The sequence below is a fragment of the Phyllobates terribilis genome, unplaced genomic scaffold (assembly GCF_046119375.1).
Source record: "Phyllobates terribilis strain yellow unplaced genomic scaffold, ASM4611937v1 Scaffold_11__3_contigs__length_659146591, whole genome shotgun sequence".
NCBI lineage: Eukaryota > Metazoa > Chordata > Amphibia > Anura > Dendrobatidae > Phyllobates > Phyllobates terribilis.
In genome coordinates this window covers 293,774,042-293,797,627 of record NW_027362771.1, presented here as the reverse complement: position 1 = coordinate 293,797,627, position 23,586 = coordinate 293,774,042, and the positions used below count along the sequence as shown (strand labels likewise).

General features: G+C 40.0%; 1 protein-coding gene across 1 annotated transcript in view; it reads left to right on the top strand.

The window, feature by feature from the left end:
- The window catches only part of ITIH2 (inter-alpha-trypsin inhibitor heavy chain 2), a 67,427-nt gene that overhangs the window by 6,571 nt on the left and 37,270 nt on the right, over positions 1–23,586 (top strand). Inside the window, exons 3-10 of the mRNA XM_073652446.1 lie at positions 6,007–6,030; positions 7,923–8,095; positions 9,046–9,150; positions 11,588–11,750; positions 11,855–11,962; positions 18,222–18,347; positions 18,590–18,706; positions 18,947–19,115. Of these exons, the coding sequence (XP_073508547.1) occupies positions 6,007–6,030; positions 7,923–8,095; positions 9,046–9,150; positions 11,588–11,750; positions 11,855–11,962; positions 18,222–18,347; positions 18,590–18,706; positions 18,947–19,115 (985 nt within the window). The remainder of the gene's footprint in view (positions 1–6,006; positions 6,031–7,922; positions 8,096–9,045; positions 9,151–11,587; positions 11,751–11,854; positions 11,963–18,221; positions 18,348–18,589; positions 18,707–18,946; positions 19,116–23,586) is intronic.

Genomic DNA, 23,586 nt, shown 5'->3' with positions numbered 1-23,586 from the left:
ACTTTTGGTCTGTACTATATATATATATATATATATATATGTATATATATATGTATATATATATATATATATATATATATACAGTACAGACCAAAAGTTTGGACACACCTTCTCATTTAAAGATTTCTGTATTTCCCCGGAAATGGTTTTCACTTCACAGGTGTGCCCTGTCAGATTTAATAAGAAGGATTTCTTGCCTTATAAATGGGGTTGGGACCATCAGTTGTGTTGTGCAGAAGTCTGGTGGATACACAGCTGATAGTCATACTGAATAGAGTGTTAGCTGCTTTTTTCTTGCCATAATACAAATTCTAAGTAAAGAAAAACAAGTGACCATCATTACTTTAAGAAATGAAGGTCAGTCAGTGCGAAAAATTGGGCAAACTTTGAAAGTGTCCCCAAGTGCAGTTGCAAAAATCATCAAGCGCTACAAAGAAGAAACTGGCTCACATGAGGACCGCCCCAGGAAAGGAAGACCAAGAGTCACCTCTGCTTCTGAGGATAAGTTTATCCGAGTCACCAGCCTCAGAAATCGCAGGTTAACAGCAGCTCAGATTAGAGACCAGGTCAATGCCACACAGAGTTCTAGCAGCAGACACATCTCTACAACAACTGTTAAGAGGAGACTTTGTGCAGCAGGCCTTCATGGTAAAATAGCTGCTAGGAAACCACTGCTAAGGACAGGCAACAAGCAGAAGAGACTTGTTTGGGCTAAAGAACACAAGAAATGGATATTAGACCAGTGGAAATCTGTGCTTTGGTCTGATGAGTCCAAATTTGAGATCTTTGGTTCCAACCACCGTGTCTTTGTGCGACGCAGAAAAGGTGAACGGATGGACTCTACATGCCTGGTTCCCACCGTGAAGCATGGAGGGGGAGGTGTGATGGTGTGGGGGTGCTTTGCTGGTGACACTGTTGGGGATTTATTCTAAATTGAAGGCATACTGAACCAGCATGGCTACCACAGCATCTTGCAGCGGCATGCTATTCCATCCGGTTTGCGTTTAGTTGGACCATCATTTATTTTTCAACAGGACAATGACCCCAAACACACCTCCAGGCTGTGTAAGGGCTATTTGACCAAGAAGGAGAGTGATGGGGTGCTACGCCAGATGACCTGGCTTCCACAGTCACCAGACCTGAACCCAATCGAGATGGTTTGGAGTGAGCTGGACCGCAGAGTGAAGGCAAAAGGGCCAACAAGTGCTGAGCATCTCTGGGAACTCCTTCAAGTTTGTTGGAAGACCATTTCCGGTGACTACCTCTTGAAGCTCATCAAGAGAATGCCAAGAGTGTGCAAAGCAGTCATCAAAGCAAAAGGTGGCTACTTTGAAGAACCTAGAATATAAGACGTATTTTCAGTTGCTTCACACTTTTTTGCTAAGTATATAATTCCACATGTGTTAATTCATAGTTTTGATGCCTTCAGTGTGAATGTACAATTTTCATAGTCAAATACAGAAAAATCTTTAAATGAGAAGGTGTGTCCAAACTTTTGGTCTGTACTGTATATGTACATATATATATATATATATATATATATATATATATATATACACACTGCTCAAAAAAATAAAGGGAACACTCAAATAACACATCCTAGATCTGAATGAATGAAATATTCTCATTGAATACTTTGTTCTGTACTAAGTTGAATGTGCTGGCAACAAAATCACACAAAAATCATCAATGGAAATCAAATTTATTAACCAATGGAGGCCTGGATTTGGAGTCACCCCCAAAATTGAAGTGGAAAAACACACTACAGGCTGATCCAACTTTGATGGCTCAGTATTGTGGGTGGCCTCCACGTGCCTGTATGACCTCCCTACAACGCCTGGGCATGGTCCTGATCAGGTTGCGGATGGTCTCCTGTGGAATCTCCTCCCAGACCTGGACTAAAGCATCCGTCAACTCCTGGACAGTCTGTGGTGCAACGTGACGTTGGTGGATGGAGCGAGACATGATGTCCGAGATGTGCTCAATCGGATTCAGGTCTGGGGAACGGGCGGGCCATAGCTTCAATACCTTCATCTTGCAGGAAATGCTGACACACTCCAGCCACATGAGGTCTGGCATTGTCCTGCATTAGGAGGAACCCAGGGCCAACCGCACCAGCATATGGTCTCACAAAGGGTCTGAGGATCTCATCTCGGTACCTAATGGCAGTCAGGCTACCTCTGGCGAGCATATGGAGGGCTGTGTGGCCCTCCAAAGAAATGCCACCCCACACCATTACTGACCCACTGCCAAACCGGTCATGCTGAAGAATGTTGCAGGCAGCAGATCGCTCTCCACGGCGTCTCCAGACTCTGTCACGTCTGTCACATGTGCTTAGTGTGAAACTGCTTTCATCTGTGAAGAGCGCAGGGTGCCAGTGGCGACTTTGCCAATCCTGGTGTTCTGTGGCAAATGCCAAGCGTCCTGCACGGTGTTGGGCTGTGAGCACAACCCCTATCTGTGGACGTTGGGCCCTCATACCACCCTCATGGAGTCGGCTTCTAACTGTTTGTGCATAGACATGCACATTTGTGGCCTGCTGGAGGTCATTTTGCAGGGCTCTGGCAGTGCTCCTCCTGTTCGTCCTTGCCACAGCTCGCATTGATGTGCCATCCTGGAGGAGATCCCACAGTAGACCATCCGCAACCTCATCAGGAGCATGCCCAGGTGTTGTAGGGAGGTCATACAGGCACGTGGAGGCCACACAAATTACTGAGCCTCATTTTGACTTGTTTTAAGGACATTACATCAAAGTTGGATCAGCCTGTAGTGTGTTTTTCCACTTTAATTTTGGGGGTGACTCCAAATCCAGGCCTCCATTGGTTAATAAATTTGATTTTCATTGATGATTTTTGTGTGATTTTGTTGTCAGCACATTCAACTTTGTACAGAACAAAGTATTCAATGAGAATATTTCATTCATTCAGGTCTAGGATGTGTTATTTGAGTGTTCCCTTTATTTTTTTGAGCATTGTGTGTATATATATATATATATATATATATATATATATATATATATATTTATATTTATATATACATATATGTAATGGTAAAGGCCACATATCTGAATTGTTTTTACATTCATACTTTGCATGGTAGTGGTAGCCGGCATAGTGTTTTCACAGACAACCTAATACATTCTGTTCTGTGATATTGCGCAGTATTTTTAGATCAAATAAAATACATGGACATTGCCAAAATCAGGCTGAGTAAATAAATAGTGGCTCATTTCCTCATGTGATCTCTGTTACTTATTGAATATGATTATTTCTTCATATAGACAGATGTGACATTGACAAGTTAGAATCCGAAAATATAAAAGGACCTTTTACAAAAGTCATTTCAGAATAATGGCAAACTTTATTCAACACGTAATTTACATAAAATCATTAAAAATGGAGATTATGTCAATACATAGGACAAAAAAAAGAAAACTGAGGAGAGTGTGCCTGGAATTGTAGTATTTCAATAGGGTATCTGTGAAGCACCTAATATAAAAGGAACACTTAATGCCTACAGAACCTACTTTATACCGAAGGGTGTTAAGGTACGTTCATATAGTATGGAATGAGGTAGATACTACAGGGTTAATATGTACTGTAAAGTGCGCAGTGCAAAATTAATTGGTCCCTACAATAAGTAACTACCTCAGTTCACATCAGCATGAGTGCATAACCATGGGTCAGAAAGCAAACAGCAGGGGTACAAGAAAGAAGACACATAGTGTATACAGAATTGCTATATATATAGATAATATGACTACACAATAGGGTGAATAACCAATGACAAAGATAAAATTATATTAAAAAGGTATACATTTTATTGGTACATACAATTTAAAATATGTAAAATTGTGGGGCTCAATGCACAGAAGAAATATAAGAAAGTTTGCGACAAATGTATACATTAAATGTATAAGTAAGAGGGGCTAAAAGCTATATTCTCATTGCATCAGATATATATGAAATGAAAGACAGCCTGTATCTATTAAATCAATCAATAATTGTGTAAATACAAAAAATAGATGAATACGTACACTGCATATACATATTACAAGAACGACATACCATATAGGAGAGAAATAGCATAAAATATAGGACCCCAAGACTCTGACGTACGTTTCGCCCTTGGCTTTCTCAAGGAGTAATTGATGCAGTGAGAATATAGCTTTTAGCCCCTCTTACTTATACATTTAATGTATACATTTGTCGTGAACTTTCTTATATTCCTTCTGTGTATTGCTCCCCACAATTTTACATATATTAAATTGTATGTACCAATAAAATTTATACCTTTCTAATAAAATGTTATCTTTGTCTTTGGTTATTCACCCTATTGTGTAGTCATATATATTTTTTGTGAATATCAATTCATATCAAATAAGACAAATTTTCTTCTATTTGGGTGTGTTTATATATAAATAATAGCTAAATTATGCATATAAGAGCATCGAGAAATGTAAAAACTTAGGTAGAAAATTATGAAAAAATTTTTTGTTTCTTAGTAGGATGCTAAGTGCAAAAAGGGGAAAGGGGCTTACCCAATAGTTATGTTTAGTAAAGTGCTCAGTGCTGATTAATTAGACGTCTAATTGAAAAAAAGCCACCTCAAATCGTATCAGCATTGCTCAATAACCATACGGTGGATGTAAAGACATATGGAGAGGCAAACAAATCATAGCCAGAACATTACTCCAAGCCAGATCAGCGTCAGAAGACCTTTTGAAACGCGTTTCGTCACAGCTTCCTCAAAAGGGGTTGTATAGAAAAGTTAGAGTTACAGTAGATATAAGGTTAGCTCTCTATAGTAGTGGCTGCAGACAATTTCATTTGAATAATCTATTGAATTGTAAGAAAAATGGATTTTAAAAAGATGCTATGAAATTAATAAGCACTTAAAAACATTGATTTGGTAAAACTCTAAGTGATGAGTGCAGCCCTATGTAAATTTTGAGCCGGAGCCCAATAATTTCTGTGTACACCAATGTTATGCAAGTCAAAACTCAATATAAGTTGTAAGCAGATCAATGTAATAGCTTTTAAATATGATGTACAAGCAAAATATATTATTGTAAAAAAGAACAATCATGGGAGAAATTTACCAAGATGTCAGTCTTAAAGAAGCAATGCCAATTAATTTTTTTTAATTAAATCTGTGTATATATGCATGTAATGTAGTGTGAGTGTATTAATATACTCACCTACCACAGCTCTCTGGTGTTCAGTGCTGTTCTGCTCTTCTTCTCAGTGACATCACGCTCTGCAGACTCTCCGGGTCATGCTGCGCTCTGCGTGACTCAGAAGTGGCTTTCGCAATGTAAGTCTGTGGAGCTCAGAACCAGGCTCCATAGGCTTACAATAGAAAAGAGACTTCCGGCTCACACATAGGACATAGAGTGAGCCGGTTGGTCGCAGTTGTGATGACATCACTGAGAAAAGGAGAAGAACGGTGCTGGACACCAGAGAGAGCAGTGGTAGGTGAGTTTATTAATACATTCACACTACATTACATGCATATATACACACATTAAATGAAAAAATATAGATGGGATTGGTTCTTTAATCAATGTACATTCCAAATTTATTTGGGGGCGTATGCATTTTAATAAATCTCCAGAAATACAAATCTATATCTGCTTTGAGGAGGAATAGATTTGTGCTTTAATTTACACATCTAACACCATTACTTTTCTTTTCACTTTACAAATGGCAAGAGATGTAAAACATTTTAAAGCAAATATGACTTGCACCAAAATGTAAAACTATTGCCAATAAATCATTCATTAATTTCCCCATCTATAAGTAAATGTTAACATTATTATTTAAATAATTTAAATTCCAATATAAAAAGTTTCTGGGATAAGGAAGTTATACTAGTGGTGGGAGATATGGTCTACGGTGGTATAATTAATAATCAGATCTGAAAATGAACATTTGATGCTCTGTGCCTACTTTGTGAACTGTTAACCATATAATGACAAATATTTTCTATATTCTTGTTTTATAGAGATCTGAAGATAGTAGTGAAAAGGTAGGTGTTTTTTGCTGAACCCACAAGGTCAGAGATAGATAACTGAATGTTGACTGTTCCTTTAACTGCAAGGTCAATGACATGGACCATGTAAAAGAATACAGGTTAGAGAGGCTAAGGAGGGCTTATTGGATATTTGTGAAAGCCATTTAGTAGAAGAATTGTATTAATGTAAAGATGAAAGAGAAGATATTTATTAGTTTTGATCATCTGTGTTCTCATGTATAAGAGTAGTTGATGGTTGCATAAATGCCACTTAAAATATTGTGGATTTGCGTAAAAATAGTTGGTAACATTTTTTTTATATATATATTTTACTTTACATTAATTTCATGTCATAGGTCTCACTGGAGCACACACTTGGGTATTTTAAAAGGACCCTGACACATTCAGAAGTGCTATTTACCTGCAGATACTGTATAATGTTAAAACTATGCCTGCCTGCCTTACTTGAACAGCGGCTAAAGAGAGAAAATGAACTTATATAATCTCCTGTCAATATACTCTGAGTGCACTATAATCACTCCCAGCAGTTTGATTGACAGCCTGCTGCACATATGCTGCACACATACGCTGCAGAACTGGCTGTCAATGGAAGTACAGAGGATTGATTATAGCCGTCCTATGGAGGTGTAAGGAAATGGACATATTGCCCACATTTCCTCCTTGAAGAACAAGTGCAATGTTAAGTTGTGTAATGTGAACTGTGACATGCATTAATAGTGTTCATATTATGTTTTGCCCGATCGTAGGGAGAGTTAGAGTTAAGTTGGGGACTAGCCCAGAATGGGAGGGATTAAGCTGGAGGGACAGAGACAGTTTCTTGTCAGAACATCAGACGTGGCCCAGTGTGCATACTGTAGAAGGCAGACCTAAGGTCTAATGTGAGCAATGTCACATGACGTGGGTGTTCCGAACATGAGTGAGAGGAGACCAAGACAGATAGAAAAATCTTAACAGAGAGTAGAAGAGAAGTGACCAAAGAAACAGAGTGATTGATCTGAGACGGGTCCTTGGTTGGGATGCCTAGCAGTACGGCCCAGAGTTTATGACTCAGAGAGGCAACGGGCCAAGATGGGACAGAGTACGTAAGATGAAGAGAGTGCTTCTGGCAGGAGTTTCAAGGTGTCAGTGACAGAGAAGTTAAGTACTGGCCATACTGCCAACATAGCTCCCTTGAGGGGAAAAGACGCGGAACCGCGGGTTAAGAATAGGACTCTTGCTAGCTGGACTGTAGTACTGAGCTGGGTTGTGGTGAAGTAGAGAGGAACGGTAAAGATAGAGAATAAGCGAGTAAAGAGAAAAGGAATTGTGTGGATAATGCTATGTATTGTGAAGGAAACATTCATCAAGTTGTGTACCCGCTATCTACTGTACATAATCCCCCTAGTTATCGCTGAGTAAAATGTTTATTTTTGACTGGTGGTCTCCCTTACTGAACTGCCAACCATCTGGTCCTGGCCAATCAAAATCATCGGTATCATGCGGCCTATACAGGCGTAGCCCCCTCACAGCACAAGTCCACACACCCAGCCAGGAACTCCACCTTCATGTAACGTGCCGGGACATAAGAGACGAGGACCTCACCCTCAGGTACCGCCCTGCGCCACGTTATACAGTAACCAATGACTATAACAACTCCATGCATTTCCCTGATGACTGGAAGTGAGCAGCTACAAGGAAAATGAAACTTAATTTTCTCCATGTAGCTGCTGCTATTTAGCTGCAGTTGAACCCCACATCTGAAGGTAAATATTGCTTCTGGACATGATGGTCTCCCTTTAATATTCTTAAAACTCCCTATATATTTCATGATTACTGTTTAATTAAAATGTGTCCATATATATGCAACAATTGAGTGACAATAGTGTGTCCATCATTCTTCCTACCAGGCGCCGTCCCATGACTCAATCTCCCTGTACAGCTACAAGGTGCAATCCTCCATCACTTCACACTTTGTTAATACCATGATACAAAGCAAAGTGGAAAACAATGCCAAACACGCACAGAGTCTCTCATTTGATATCCAGATACCCAAAGGTGCATTGATCAATAACTTCACAATGTAAGCATCATTTCAGTCTGTTTCTCACACTTTGATATGCCTTTTAGATTTTTAAAACATATGTTCTATTATTTAAAGGTTTTATTTTTAATACAGATTTGTGATTCCTAATAACATAATCGTCGTAAATGGTACATTCTCTAAATGGGATATAGTCAGCAGTGGGGTACCGCAGGGATCTGTGCTAGGACCAATTCTCTCTAGAGTAACGTACCTAAGATGGAGTAATCCTATTGTTGCATATACATTAAATGTGAGTATACTCGGGACTACAGAACAGGAGAAGAACTTGTGTATTGTGGTTACAAGTAAGATGAGCAGCAGTACTCAATGTCAAGCAGCAGCCGCAAAAGCAAACAAGATTTTAGGATGTATAAAAAGACATAAAATCCCGCAATCCCAACGTATTGGTACCCCACTATAAATCACTGGAGAGGTCACATCTAGAATATGGGATCCAGTTTTGGGCTCCACACTTTAAAAAGGATATTCAGAAGTTAGAGTCAGTTCAAAGGCAACTAGATTATTACAAGGGATGGAAGTCCTCTCATATGATGAAAGGTCTCAGAGGAAATCTTATTTATATGTATAAATACATGTGTGGTCAGTACAAAGGACTGGTACATGACTTATTCCTTCCAAAGACCATACTAAGGACCAGGGGGCACTCATTACAGGTGGAAGAAAGGCGATTCCGGCAGCTAAATAGGAAAAGGGTTCTTTACAGTCAGAGCAGTCAGACTGTGGAATGCCCGACCACAAGAGGTAGTGACTATAACAGCTTTTAAAAAAGGGCTGGATGATTTCCTCAGTACACATAACATTGTGGGTTATAAATAATTTAGTAATAAAAAATGTATGATTGGTGGAAAAAGGTTGGACCTTGGTCTTTTTTTCAATCTATGTAACTATGTAATATTATAATTATTTTGTATAAAACTTTCTTTCAGGAATGTCAATGGCATCACATTTAGTGGCTCAATAAGAGAAAAGTCGGAGGCTAGAAGCTTGTACTCCAAAGCAAGAGCAAGAGGCAAATCAGCCGGACTCTTAAGGTCAGAGGCACAATGACATTTTTTGTGTAGAATCAATGTCTTATCTATGTAATATTTTCTTAACCATACAATCTAAAAAATATTCAAAACCATCAAAAATGAAGTAAAGCAGCGCTCAGGTACCCAGATATCCCATAGGGTATAGAACATGATGGTTTCTTCATCTATGCAGCCCTTCAACTCCAAAGCTAGTTTAAAAAAGGCTCTGGGTCCATGATGTATACATGAATGATTTACTTTTTAACACAATTTAGATTGCTTCAAATCTCTTTATTCTATTTTTTCAGGGTAAGTTAAAGGGAATGCATTATCCCATTCTTGCTATATAATCTGAGACCGGCATGATGTAAGGGCTGAGAGCATGAGTCTAGCAATGTGTCACTTACTGGGCTGCTTGCAGTCATTTTGATAAAATCCCTGTTATCTCTGCTACAGATCTAGCAGTTCTCTAAATGCTGTAATGTGTATATCCCCGCACACAAGACTGAATGACAACTAGTCCTCTAATGATAATCTCATGCTGATATAACACTGATTTTATTGAAACACCACATGGCATATCACTGGAATCAGGCTCTCTGCCACTACATCATGATGCTCTCAGATTACATAGCAAAACCTGCTGACTAATTCCCTTTATGGCCCCCCTACACATTAGGCTGAGTAAAGCGCTCCTGTGTGTGGTGGAGTTGGGAGACGTAGTGATAGTGAGTGTTACAAATACATGAAAGGTGCATTACACAATATGCCATACATAACAAGTAAGAAGACCATGTCTGTGGTGGAGGGCTGAATCAATAGGCTGAAATTAATGCTGCTTAATATTAATATTATTATTAACATATTTATTAATTTTATGGTTTAATATTGAGGAGAATTAAGTAAACTGACCAGCTGTTACTGCTAATACATGTTACGCTATGGCTTATTGTAGCACATATAATAATCAGTATCAACTAATCAAAAATTATAGAATTCACTCAGTTTTCTAAAGTTTATAGTAAACGTATAACATGCTGCTCTTGGTATTCAGTCCTTGTTCCTTGATCAACATCTCCCCCACAACATGTATTGGCACTTAAAGCTCCCCACACAGTATAATATCCCAACAGCTCTTCCCCAAAAGTATGACATCCCCACAGCCCTCCCACACACAGTATGATGGCCCTCACACTCCCCGCAACAGAGCATGATGCCCCCACAACCCCCACACAGTATGATATCTGCCTGGCCCCATACACAGTATGATGCATCCACAGTTTCACCCCACAAGTACTGACTGCCAATGAAACAACATACAAATACTACTCACTTTGTGCCGTTTCACCTACTCACTGTGCAGTGTAAAGACTGAGGCTCTACACAGTATACAGTATCGAGTGACGTCATTGCACCTGCTGCGCTGAGACGCAGGTGCACAGGCTAAATGGTGGAACAAAAAGCCAATGGCTCCCTATTCCACCATTGCTGAAATCAATATGCCAGATGAAGGGATTGCAGTGTTATTCAGCACCAGGCTCCCCCAACTCACAGGCAGTACGCCGCTGTTTCCAGCTCTTCAGCTGTTCCTGCCTGGCCAACAGGCCACAGTTAACCCAGTTCTGCCATAGTTCAATACTTTACAACATCTCAGACATAAAGCTGTCTCCCAAGCATGCATGATTACTTTTAATTGAGAGAGGGGAATTGGTTGCTGCCAGACCCCTTTAGCAGAGTCTTATCTCCTGTGGGAACAAGGCCATTAGTTAATATCGGAGGTGCTTTAGAAGACCTGCATACATAAGAGATTGTCGATCAATACTACTGGAAATGGCGGGTTTGGCTGACTTTTATCTAATGTGTATGACTTCTTATAGAAATAGATAACTAATAGTGTGAACAAAGATTGTGTCACCAACATCAATTTGTATAGTATCACTTTGGAGGATTTAATTATGGTTTCTGTCAAGGTATCTATGGTTTACAACATTGTACTACTTATACTCTACCACTACTATGTGTGCATCCACTGGCCATTGTAAACTGTAGTCAAGCTATGCAGGTAAGCAACAGAGAAAGGGTGATCACTAGTGATGAGCGAGTATGTTCTGTTAACCCTTTCGCCGAGTATGCTCGGGCGAGCACCGAGTAGTTACAGCTGCTCGGTGTTATGTTTGAATCACTCCCGTGTGCATGATTTGCGACTGACAGTTTTATTACATGTGAGGAATGTCTATTTCTTACACATTCCTCACATGTATTAAAGCTGTCAAACAGTGGCAAATCATGCACACGGGAGTGATTCAAACATAACACCGAGCAGCTGTAAATACTCGATGCTCGCCCGAGCATACTCGTCGAAAGGGTTAATAAAACATGCTCGCTCATCACTAGTGATCACTTTATTGAATTTTCCATATATATGATAAATGACAATATTGCCTATTTTCCGGTGCAGAACTAATTCCCTAGACATGGAAAACTTCAAAGCTGAATTACATGTTCCGGGAGGAACAAAAGTTCAGTTTGAGCTTCATTACCAGGAAGCCCTTCAGAGGAAACTAGGTGCCTATGAACATGTTCTCTATCTCCAGCCAGGCCGGTTGGCTAAACATTTTGAGGTAAGAAGTGTAGAGCATCTAACAAGAAACAGAATATTAAGCATATAAAATAATTACAAACATAATTTACCCTGCTTACCATAATGGTAAATGTATGTTTCCAGGTGGACATCTACGTCTTGGAGCCTGAAGGAATCAGTAGTCTCACTGTGGCTAACCCAGTTGCAAAACAATTTGCTGACCTCATTAATGTTGACTTGGGAGACCAAAAGGTAAAAAGAAAATTAATTTTATGTTACACGTATGTGAAGACAGGTTGCATAAAGAGACCCGAGACAAAAAAATAATAATAATTCTGAAATTGTCATAACCACATTCAAATTTATTAACCCTGAAACTATAGAACCCTAAACATAAGTACTAGGGATGAGTGAATCTTTTGAAATGTCTCAAAAATTTGAATCGAGGCAAGTCAATTCATCGTGAATAGCAAATACTGCAAAGCCCCCAATTGCCCTGAAAAGACGTGTATAACACTTTGAGGTCTCCTAAAATGATATCCAACCCATTTCAAGAAATTTAATGCAAAAATAGCCTAAGTGTTGTCAAAATTATTTTAGTATATATGGCTTTAACCCCTTAACGACTGCCGTATCACATTTTTACGGCGGTCATTAAGGGTACTTATTCCACAGCGCCGTGAAAATGTGACGCTGTGGAATAAGCGTATAGTGCCGGCAGCGATTCCTGCGGGTGTCAGCTGTGTATGTCAGCTGACACCCTGTAGTATCGGCCCCGGCCGGTCACGATGCCGATCGGGGCTGATTAACCCCTTAAATACCGCTGTCAATCGTGACAGCGGTATTTAAGTTGTTACAAGGGAGTCTTGTGACACCCTTAGTAACCATCGGACCCCCGCGATGAGAATCGCAGGTCCCGATGGTTACCATGGTGCCCTGAGATCATGTGATGATCCCAGGGTACGGTGGCCTGTGAGAGCCAGCAGTAAGCTGGCTCTCACAGGCACAGTCAGTGAGTCAGACATGACTCACTGACTGATCTCATGAACTACAGTACAGAGGTACTGCAGAGTATGAGATCAACAATAAAAGTGAAAATCACTCATGTGCCACAGTGGGACTTAGTGAAAAAGTAAAAAAAAAGTTAAATAAAATATGTAAAAGTAAAAAAACACACACAAAAAGTTCACACAAATCACTAAAATCCGTTTCGCAGCTCAAAACGCAGCGTTTGCGATAAAACAAAAACGAAAAAACGTACACATAATTGGTATCGCCACATCCGTAATGACCCGCTCTACAGAACTGTTCCATTATGTAGTCCGTTTAGCAAACGCCGTAAAAAATAAAAATAAAAAACACGCTGAAAATGACACTTTTTCATCATACTGACTCACGAAAAAGTGAATAAAAAGCGATGAAAAAGTCACACGTAAAAAAAAATTCTATAAATAAAAAAGCCAAACCATCCTGAAAAAAACAAGCCATAATATGGCTCATTCAGCAAAAAAATAAAAAAAAGTTACAGCTCTCAGAATGCGACGATGCAAAATCAAATTCTTTTTTGTAAAATACTGTTTTTAGTGTGTAAAAATATCAAAGCATAAAAAAATATATAAATCTGGTATCACTGTAATCGTACTGACCCGACGGACAAATCGGTCTCATCACTTATACTGCACGGCGAACGGCGCAAAAAATAAAAACAATAACTGAATTGTTGGGTTTTGTTCATTCTGTGTCTGAAAAATCTGAATAAACAGTGATCAAAACTTACTATGTGGCCCAAAATGGTTCCAAAAAAATCTGCAACTCGTCCCACAAAAAATAAGCCATCATACAGCGCTGTTCGCCAAAAAATAAAAAAGTTACAGCTCTCAGAATATGGCGACGAAAATAACTACTTTTTATATATAAAAAAAGCATTTTTACTGTGTGATAGCAGTAAAACCTAAAAAAAAAACAACATATAAATCTGCTACCGCTGTATTCGCACCAACCTGAAGAATAAATCCGCCTTATCACTTATACCGCACGGTGAACCGAAAAAAATAAAAATAAGAACTATTCTGGTACTGCTATTTCTTCATTCTGCCTCCAAAAAAATTAAAATAAGGCTCGGCTCACGTTTATCCTGCGCACTCCGCTGAGCGCTTACTTGGGGTTTCCATGTAAATTCACTAAAACCGCAATTCAGACAAAAACCCCAGATGGAGCCACTCACTTATGATGCTGATGGAGTCCCTTTGGACTGGTCTCTGTTCCAGCAGTGTACCATCATTTTAGGCTTTTTTTTTAGCACACAAGTGTGGACGACCACAGATCTGTGTGCGCCTAAAAAGATGGAGACCACCGGAGCAGACGTCAAACGTGCTCCAAAGTCTCTCCATTTGCCTCTTTGTGGTGGGTGGTTCCGTTGGGGGTTTCGGCTGAATCGCATTTTTGTGGGATTTACATGGAAACCCGATTTAAGTGCTCAGTGTAGAACACAAGAATATGATCCAGCCTTATTCTGGAAGCAATCGAAAATTATGTACCCCAAAATGTTACCACTAAAACCCCTAATTTATACCACACAAAACCAGCCCCCTCTCAGGTCCATCATCTGTCACTGGAACTATAGGAAGTCCCACATTACTGGCAGAACAAAGACTCTGGAAAAGTGACATGGCTCCCACCCCCTCAAATAAAATTCAGTGAATTCAGCGCTCCAAAATCCAAATGCCCCCTCCTTCTGAGCCTCACTGTGCCTAAACTGCAGTAAGCGGCCACATGTTTGGCATTATTGTAGTGTGTGTCACCAAGAGAAATGTATAAAGGCGCTACACTTTATGAGGGCACAATGTATGGGCACTAAACTGGCATAAGAATAAAGTCTGGCGTGGATGTTACATAATAATCACTGTAGCAGTAGATTAATTCATTGAGATGTGCAATTTCTACAGTGGTGTCACTTTTGGGGGTTTTCTTCTTTTCTGGCACCTTAGAGGCTCCGCAAATGTCACCCACAAACTATTCTACCAAAATTATATGCTCCAAAAGCCAAATAGTGCTTCTTCCTTCTCAGCCCTGACGTGTGGCCTAACAGTAATTTCTGATGACATATGGGGCATCATCGCATTCGGGAGCAATACCATAAATTATGGGGTCCGTTTTCTTCTATTATCAATTGCAAAAATTACAAATTTGGGGCTAAATCTACATTTTTGTGAAAAAAATGAAAATTTTCAGTATGACCACCTAATGTTATCAAATTCTGTGTAGTACCTGTGGGTTCCAAATGCTCAATATACCCCTGTATAAAATCCTTGAGGGGTATAGTTTCCAAAATGGGGCAATTTGTTGGGGTTTTCCACTGTTTAGGCACATCAGGGGCTCGCCAAACGCGACATGACACCCGCAGACCATTCCATCAAAGTCTGCGTTCCAAACGTCACTTCTTCCTTTCCAAGCCCTGCCGTGCGCCCAAACAATAGTTTTCCCCTATATATAGGTTATGTCAGGAGCATTTGCACAACAAATTTTGGGGTCCATTTTCTCCTGTTACCCTTGTGAAAATAAAAAAATTGGGGTTAAAAGTACATTTTTGTGGAAAAAAGTTTGATTCCTTAATTTCACGGCTCTACGTTATAAACTTCTATGAAGTACCTGGCGGTTCAAGGTGCTCACCACACATCTAGATAAGTTTCCTGAGGGGTCTAGTTTCCAAAATGGGGTCACTTGTGGGGGGTTTCCACGGTTTAGGCACATCAGGGGCTCCCCAAACATGATATGGCGTCCACTAATTATTCAAGCAAATTTTACATTCAAAAAGTCAAATGGCGCTCCTTCCTTTTCGAACCCTGCCTTGCGTCCATACAGTGTTTTTTCCCTACATATGGAGTATCAGCTTACGCAGGAGGAATTGCACAACAAATGGTATGGGGCAATTTCCCCTGTTACCCTTATGAAAATGCAATATTGGGGTTGAAAAACATTTTTGTGGGAAAAATGTGAAAATTTTATCTTTACGGCTCAATGTTATAAACTTCTGTGAAGCCCCTGGGGGTTCAATGTGCTTATCACACATCTAGATAAGTTCCCTAAGGGGTTTAGTTTCCAAAATGGTGTCACTTGTGGGGGGTTTCCACTATTTAGGCATATCAGGGGCTCCCCAAACACGACATGGCGTCCTCTAATTATTTAAGCAAAGTTTACATTCAAAAGGTCAAATGGCGCTTCTTCACTTCCAAACCCTGCTGTGCATCCAAACAGTGGTTTTCCCCCACATACGGGGTATTGGTTTACTCAGGAGAAATTGCACAACAAATCTTGTAGTCCATTTGTGAAAATAAAAAAATTGGGTCTGAAGTAAACATTTTGTGAAAAAAAGTTAAATGTTCATCATTTCCTTCCACATTGCTTCGGTTCTTGTGAAGCACCTGAAGGGTTAATAAACTTCTTGAATGTGGTTTTGAGCACCTTGAGGGGTGCAGTTTTTAGAATGGTGTCACTTTTGGGTATTTTCTGTCATAAAGGCCCCTCAAAGTCACTTCAAATGTGATGTGGTCCCTAAAAAATGGTTTTGTATATTTTGTTGGAAAAATGAGAAATTGCTGGCCAACTTTTAACCCGTATAACTTCCGAACAAAAAAAAATTTGGTTCCAAAATTGTTCTGATGTAAAACAGACATGTGGGAAATGTTGTTTATTAACTATTTTGTGTGACATATCTCCCTGATTTAAGGGCATGAAAATTCTAAGTTTGAAAATTGCAAAATTTTCAAAATTTTCGCCAAATGTCCATTTTTTTCACAAGTAAACGCAAGTCTTATCATAGAAATTTTACCACTATCATGAAGTACAATATGTCACGAAAAAACATTCTCAGAATTAGTGGGATCTGTTGAAGCATTCCAGAGTTCACTACCTCATAAAGTGACACTGGTCAGAATTGTAAAAATTGGCTTGGTCATTAAGTACATAATTGGCTCCGTCCTTAAGGGGTTAAGGAAGGAGATGTTAACTAACAGCTTATTCCTTACACACTAATTGTCTTCACTGCTGGGCTGTCACCCACTATCTGTGCAGTTTATTGAGTGTTTTTATGGCTTTCCCTCCTTATCTCTAAGCTAAACTGGGAACTGTCATGTTCTTTCACTATGTAGATTTATCAGTAAAGGCCACTGCATTTCCTGCCTCTGCTTTTATAAAGCCTATGATAGTTCCACCTGATTGGCTGCATGATACCATGTGATGAGATATCTTCAAGGCATCATGGGTGGGAGAGCTCGACCAGCTGCCACATTCCCTGGTGGATGCAATTCTCTACAATGTGTGTAAAATGATGGAGGTCACTGTTTTAGGTGATTCACACAACGTGAATAGCAACTTGTTTGAATTTGCTGTGTTTTGAGAATTCCTGAAAATTCAACACAAATTCGATAGAATCTTTTTGCTCACCACTGAACTGAAAGTTGCTACCAGTATATGTAATGCAATGATGAACGCAATGAAACTTGTAAGGAAAACAGTTGACAGTAGCCCTGCTCATTATACTGCTGCAAAACAAATGAATAACAATAGACTAGATATATTAGAAAAACGAAGATGGGGAAGAAATGACCTGTTAGGGATATATTTACATTAATAACCAAAAGGGGAGAGCTCCATAATTAAATCCCTTTCTAACAAGCCATAAAACTTTCAAGCTATTGTCCCATCCCCTGATGACGCCGCATCTGCGGTGAAACATGTTGGGGGGACACGTGCTTTAAAATTATATGCCCTATTCTGCCAAATAGGGATGGCGCCCCGAGGTGCCATCATCCGCCAGCTCAGGCAATTGCCTATATACATTATACTACAGGCAGATTAGGGATAGTATTTTTACCTTTATCCCATATATTTTAAACATTGATAGTAATAGCCAAAACAAATTTCTTCTCCTGAATGAAAATGAGAAAGCCATTTTAAGAGCTTTTTCTGCAAAAATAATAATAAATGTAAAATATTCCTTCTATTATTTTACCTTTATTATCGATTTCATGTCATTATACTGATATATCATGCACAGAAGTTTGAACATAAAGGGCTTGATTCATCAAAGCTTTTACGCCAGAATTCCTGCATAAAAAGCTTTGAAAAGATGCTAAATTTTGGTGCACTAAAATGTTGGGAATTTTGGCGTTCTCATGGCACTTTTGCCTAGCTCTGACAAACTGGGCAGAACTGGGGTGAGTCGGAGTGTGGCAACCCCCACTAGTCAAATTCATGACGAGTGACAGAATACCTTATGGCACAAATCTTACTCCAGTCTTTGACTGGAGAAAATTTGTGGAGAGGCGCCTCTTAGTGAATCAGCAGCTTCTGACTCCAGCACACCTTTTTATCAAGACTGATGTGAAAAACACCGGTCTTGATGAATTGGGGCCATAGTATTCAGTAAGGAATGCATAATCTCTAAAAAGAAATATACAAAATAATTAATTTCATTTTTTTTTTTGTATTTCAATATTTAACCTTTTTTCAGGCTCATATATCTTTCAGACCAACTGTGGATCAGCAGCGTGAGTGCCCCTCCTGTGTGACAACTGCAGTGAATGGAAGACTAAGTATAAAATATGATGTCAAGAGGGATAAGTCCAGTCAACTCCAGGTAAAATACCAGACAGAAACGTGACAGACTCATAGGTCATAGGGACCCTTCAGGAACAGTTGAGATACGTTTGAAAATGGATCTGTCATATATATCAAGAACAGAAATGATGACAGAAGTGTGAACGTCATTTTTGGAAAACTATTTAACCTGACTTTTGAATTTATATGACACTAGGATAACCATGAAACTGAATCTCACTATATTCAGCACACATAAAAGGTATATTCTGTGAATTTCAGGTGTTCAATGGATACTTCCTCCATTTCTTTGCTCCAGAAAATCAGCCCCCACTTCCAAAGAATATTTTATTTGTGATTGATGTCAGTGGTTCCATGTGGGGGATTAAAATGAGGCAGGTAAGTGTTAACATGATATAACTATATAGCTCCCCCGATATGGGAATATAGAAGTTTATGACAGATTTTCATTATGACAGATTATCCTTCGCATTCATTGAACACCTGTACTTTTTCGCTTTTTTTATGTAGTTTTTAAAAAGTACATAAAATAATAATCTTAATAACAGTTGCCATAATAATGAAGTCAGATTATTCTAAGAAATTTCACACATTATAATGCTTTTTTTTTTCTTATAGACAATCGAAGCTATGAAATCTATCTTGGATGACCTTCGTCAAGACGATCAGTTTGGCATTGTAGACTTCAACCATAATATTCGATGCTGGAAAGACGAGCTTGTTTATGCATCACCCATTGAAGTACAAAGTGCCAAGAAGTATGTACAGAATATACAGCCTATTGGAGGTAAACTAAAAAATGTGTATAATACAATGAATAATATTTAACTACAAAAAAGTAATTTGCAGATCAATGTAAAATCCATTTCATATCCTTTAATTTAGAACAAAGATTATTTAAAGGGACCCTTTCACTTGAAAAAATGCTATTAATCTGCCCATATAGGGTTAATCTGCAGGTTAGTAGCATTCTAAACCTGTCCTGCGCTGGCACTTAGAACCCCACTGCCAGGACAAAATGAACTTTATTCCTTCCGGCAGCCTTCCAGATATAGTCATGAGGGTTGCATCGGCACAGGTTCAGTCGCTGCTCTGTGTATGAAGAGCGGTGGCTGCAGCCGCGCCCCCGTCACCGACTGACATCTCGCTCAGCATTAGGGCCGGCTGCCAATCAGTGCGGGGGGGGCAGTTGAAGCCAATGCTTTCTATACACAGAACGGTGACTGAATTCCTACTGGCGCCATCCCTATGACTAGAAGCCGAACGCTGCTTTGAGGAATAAAGTTCAATCCCTCCCAGTAGTGGGGGTCTAATTGCTAAAGCCAGGCAGGTTTAGAACGCTATTAGTTGGCAGATTAACCCCATATCTGTAGGTTAATAGTGTTTCTTCACATGACCCCTTACCTTTAAAGGTAACTTTAGGATGAGAAATTCATCATACCTTGTATTATATTGACTTGCTTTCTCTTTCTAGACTTACGAAGTCCATTGGAAGGTCTCACTCAATGATTGACAGCTTTCCCTTGAATTTTGTACATACAGTTAGTTGTCAATCACTAATAGGATCACTTAAGCCCAATATGAGATTATATAAATGAAGTAGGTTGTCTCATGTTTGTTCCTCAGGAGTGCACATCTCCTGAAGATTGACAGTTCACACCACTGGTATGGCAGAGCCGCTGGCCCAAACAGTGCCCTCTCTGCTGTAAACAAAGGCAGCTTCAGAGCAGCACTTACAGGCTGTATAGCAAACATCTAGCAAGTACACGCTCCTTAACTAGGAAACCAGCCACTGCAGATGTGATTGGTAAACTAGGCATCAGCTGTAAACTATAAAATTTAAAATAATTCAATTTTTAAGAACGGAGAGGATTTTTAATACAAAGTAAATTGCAAATTTTTTCGTTTTTACAACACTTTGTAATTTTAACCATTTTGGAACATGAGATAACTCCTTTAACCTTCTCAGCATTCTGCTATATAATCTGCTCACTTTAAACAATGAATTACAATCATAGACGAAAGTGTTGACACCCTTGAAATTGTTCCTGAAAATGAAGTATTTCTCCCAGAAAATTATTGCAATTACACATGTTTTGTTATATATGTTTATTTTCTTTGTGTGTATTGGAGCAGCACAAAAAAAACAGAGAAAAAAAGGCAAATTGGACATAATTTCAGACAAAACCTCAAAAATGGACCAGACAAAATTGTTGGCACCCTCAACTTAATATTTGGTTGCACACTCTTTGGAATAAATAACTGCAATCAATCACTTTCTATAACCATCAGCAAGTTTCTTACACCGCTCAACTGTAATATTGGACCACTCTTCTTTTGCAAACTGCTCCAGTTTTCTCATATTTGAAGGGTGCCTTTTCCCAACAGCAATTTTAAGATGTCTCCACAGGTGCTCAATGGGATTTAGATCAGGACTCATTGCTGGCCATTTCAGAACTCTCCAGCAATTTGCTTCCCTCCATTTCTTGGTGATTCTTGAGGTATGTTTGGGGTCATTGTCCTGCTGAAAGACCCATGATTTAGGGCCAGCTTTCCAACACTGGGTACTACATTGCAACCCAAAATTCTTTGGTAATCTTCAGATTTCATGATGTCTTGCACACAGTTAAGGCACCTGGTGCCAGAGGCAGCAAAACAACCCCAAAACATCTTTGAAGCCCCACCATATTTGACTGTAGGGTGCTGTGTTCTTTTCTTTGTAGGCCTCATTCCATTTTCAGTAAATAGTAGAATGATGTGCTTCACCAAAAGCTCTATCTTGGTCTCATCTGTCCACACGATGCTTTCCCATAAGGATTTTGGCTTATTCACATACATTTTGGCAAACTGCAGTCTAGCTTTTTAGGTCTCTGTGTCAGCAGTGGGGTCCTCCTGGGTCTCTTGCTATAGCGTTAAATTTAACTCAAATGTAGTTCGTGCTGACACTGATGCACCCTGAGCCTACAGGACAGCTTGAATTTCTTTGGAACTTGATTGGAGCTGCTTATCCACCATCCAGACTATCCTGCGTTGCAGCCTTTAATCAATTTTTCTTTGCCATTCACGTCCAGAAAGATTAGCTACAGTGCCATAGGTTGTAAACTTCTTGTTGCACACCATGGACTAAGGAACATTAAGATTTCTGGAAATTGACTTGTAACCTTGAGATTATTGATATTTTTCAATAATTTGGGTTTGTTATGATCTGCTACAGGGACTAAGGAAAGACAGGAGAACTGACCCTACAATAGAACTAAACTAGATCCCTACGATGTAACGGGGAACCTGATCCTGCGATCAGACCCGCTAAAGTCCTCGGCTAGTCTGAACGAAGACCTATAGATGTGAGGGAGGGATCCCTACAAGAACTAGGGACTGGGATAAGTTGGACACCTCCTAGCAGAAATAGTAGCAGTCAAAGACAAACACACAACAAAAAGCATAGAGGTCAGAAGACCTAGCAAAACTAACAGAGAACGGCAACAGAGCACCAAGCTAGCTCAAGAGTAGTAAATACAATGAAGTCCAGCAAGACCAGGAGGGCGGAGCCGGATTAAATAGGCAAAAATGGTCATGTGACCAGCAAACTAAAAAAAAACTAACAGGAGAGTTCTAACAGTACCCCCTCTTCTAAGAGGATCCTCCGGATCCCCTAGGCCCAGGCTTACCAGGAAACCTCTTGTGAAACGCTCTGACAAGTCTGGAAGCAGAAACATCATCCGCCCTCACCCATGAGTTATCCTCAGGTCCGAAACCCTTCCAAGCGACGAGATACTGCAAACTCCCTCTATACCGTCTAGAATTTAGGATGCGGGAAATTTCATATTCCCCGTCCTCCACCACCGGAGGAACAGTGGCAGAGGCGTCACCATCAGACACATCAGCTTTTTTCAACAGAGAAACATAAAACACCGGGTTAATCTTCCAGGACGTAGGAACCTCCAACCTAACAGCAGATTGGTTAACTATCTGAAGCACCTTAAAGGGCCCTACGAACTTGGGACCCAATTTTTTAGAAGGAATCCTCAATCGCAGATTGTTAGAGGACAACCAAACCATGTCACCAACAGCAAACAAAACCTCTTGCCGTTTCCTATCAAAGTACCTCTTAGATTTTTTGTTAGCCTCCTGAAGATTACCATGCACATCCGTCCAAACTCTCTCCAAATCACCGGAAAAACTCTCCTCCTCAGGCACAGCCGAAACCAATTTGGAGAATGACCCAAAAGACGGATGTCTCCCAGAACAACAAAAAAAAGGCGAACACCCAGCAGAAGAGGATGTATGGTTGTTAAGAGCAAATTCAGCAAGTGGCAGAAACTCAGACCACCCCTCTTGATTGTCTGCCACAAAACAACGCAAGAACTGCTCAACATCCTGGTTCTTCCTTTCTGTCTGGCCATTAGACTCAGGATGATATCCAGATGAAAACGACAAATGAACTCCCAACCTGTCACAAAAGGCACGCCAAAAACGAGCCACGAACTGAGGTCCCCTATCAGAAACAATGTCAGTAGGAACACCATGTAGTCTGACAATTTCCTTGACAAAGGCCTTAGCGAGTGTCTTAGCGCAAGGCAGTTTGATGAAGGGAACCAAGTGACACATCTTGCTAAAACGGTCCACGACCACCCAGATGACCGTGAAACCTTCAGAGGGAGGAAGGTCAGTAATAAAGTCCATAGCCAGATGTGTCCAAGGTGCACTAGGAACCTCCAGAGGGCAAAGCAACCCCGCAGCAGGAGCATGCGAAGACTTGGATCTAGCACACACAGTACATTGGCGCACCCACTTAATGACTTCCTTCTGCCATCCAGGCCACCAAAAACTGCGACCCACAAGTCTCTTGGTCTCAGAAATTCCTGGATGACCTGCCAACCGAGACTCATGACACTCAACAAACAAATCTCTCCTAAAGGTCCTAGGCACAAACAACCTCCCATGGGGAGTGTTAGATGGGGCATTCTCCTGAGCTTTAAGAATCTCATCCTCCAAAACGGAGTCCAATGCAGCAATCACAACACCTTCTTGTAAAATGCTCTCCTCTTCCTCCTCAACACCGACCATGGGAGAAAAGCTGCGAGACAAAGCATCCGCTTTAACATTCTTGGTACCCGGGATGTAAGTAACGGAAAAATTAAACCGCGAGAAAAAAAGTGCCCACCTAGCCTGACGGGCATTCAAGCGCTTGGCAGCATCAAGATAGATCAGATTTTTATGATCAGTGAAAACCTGAATGGGAAATTCAGCACCTTCCA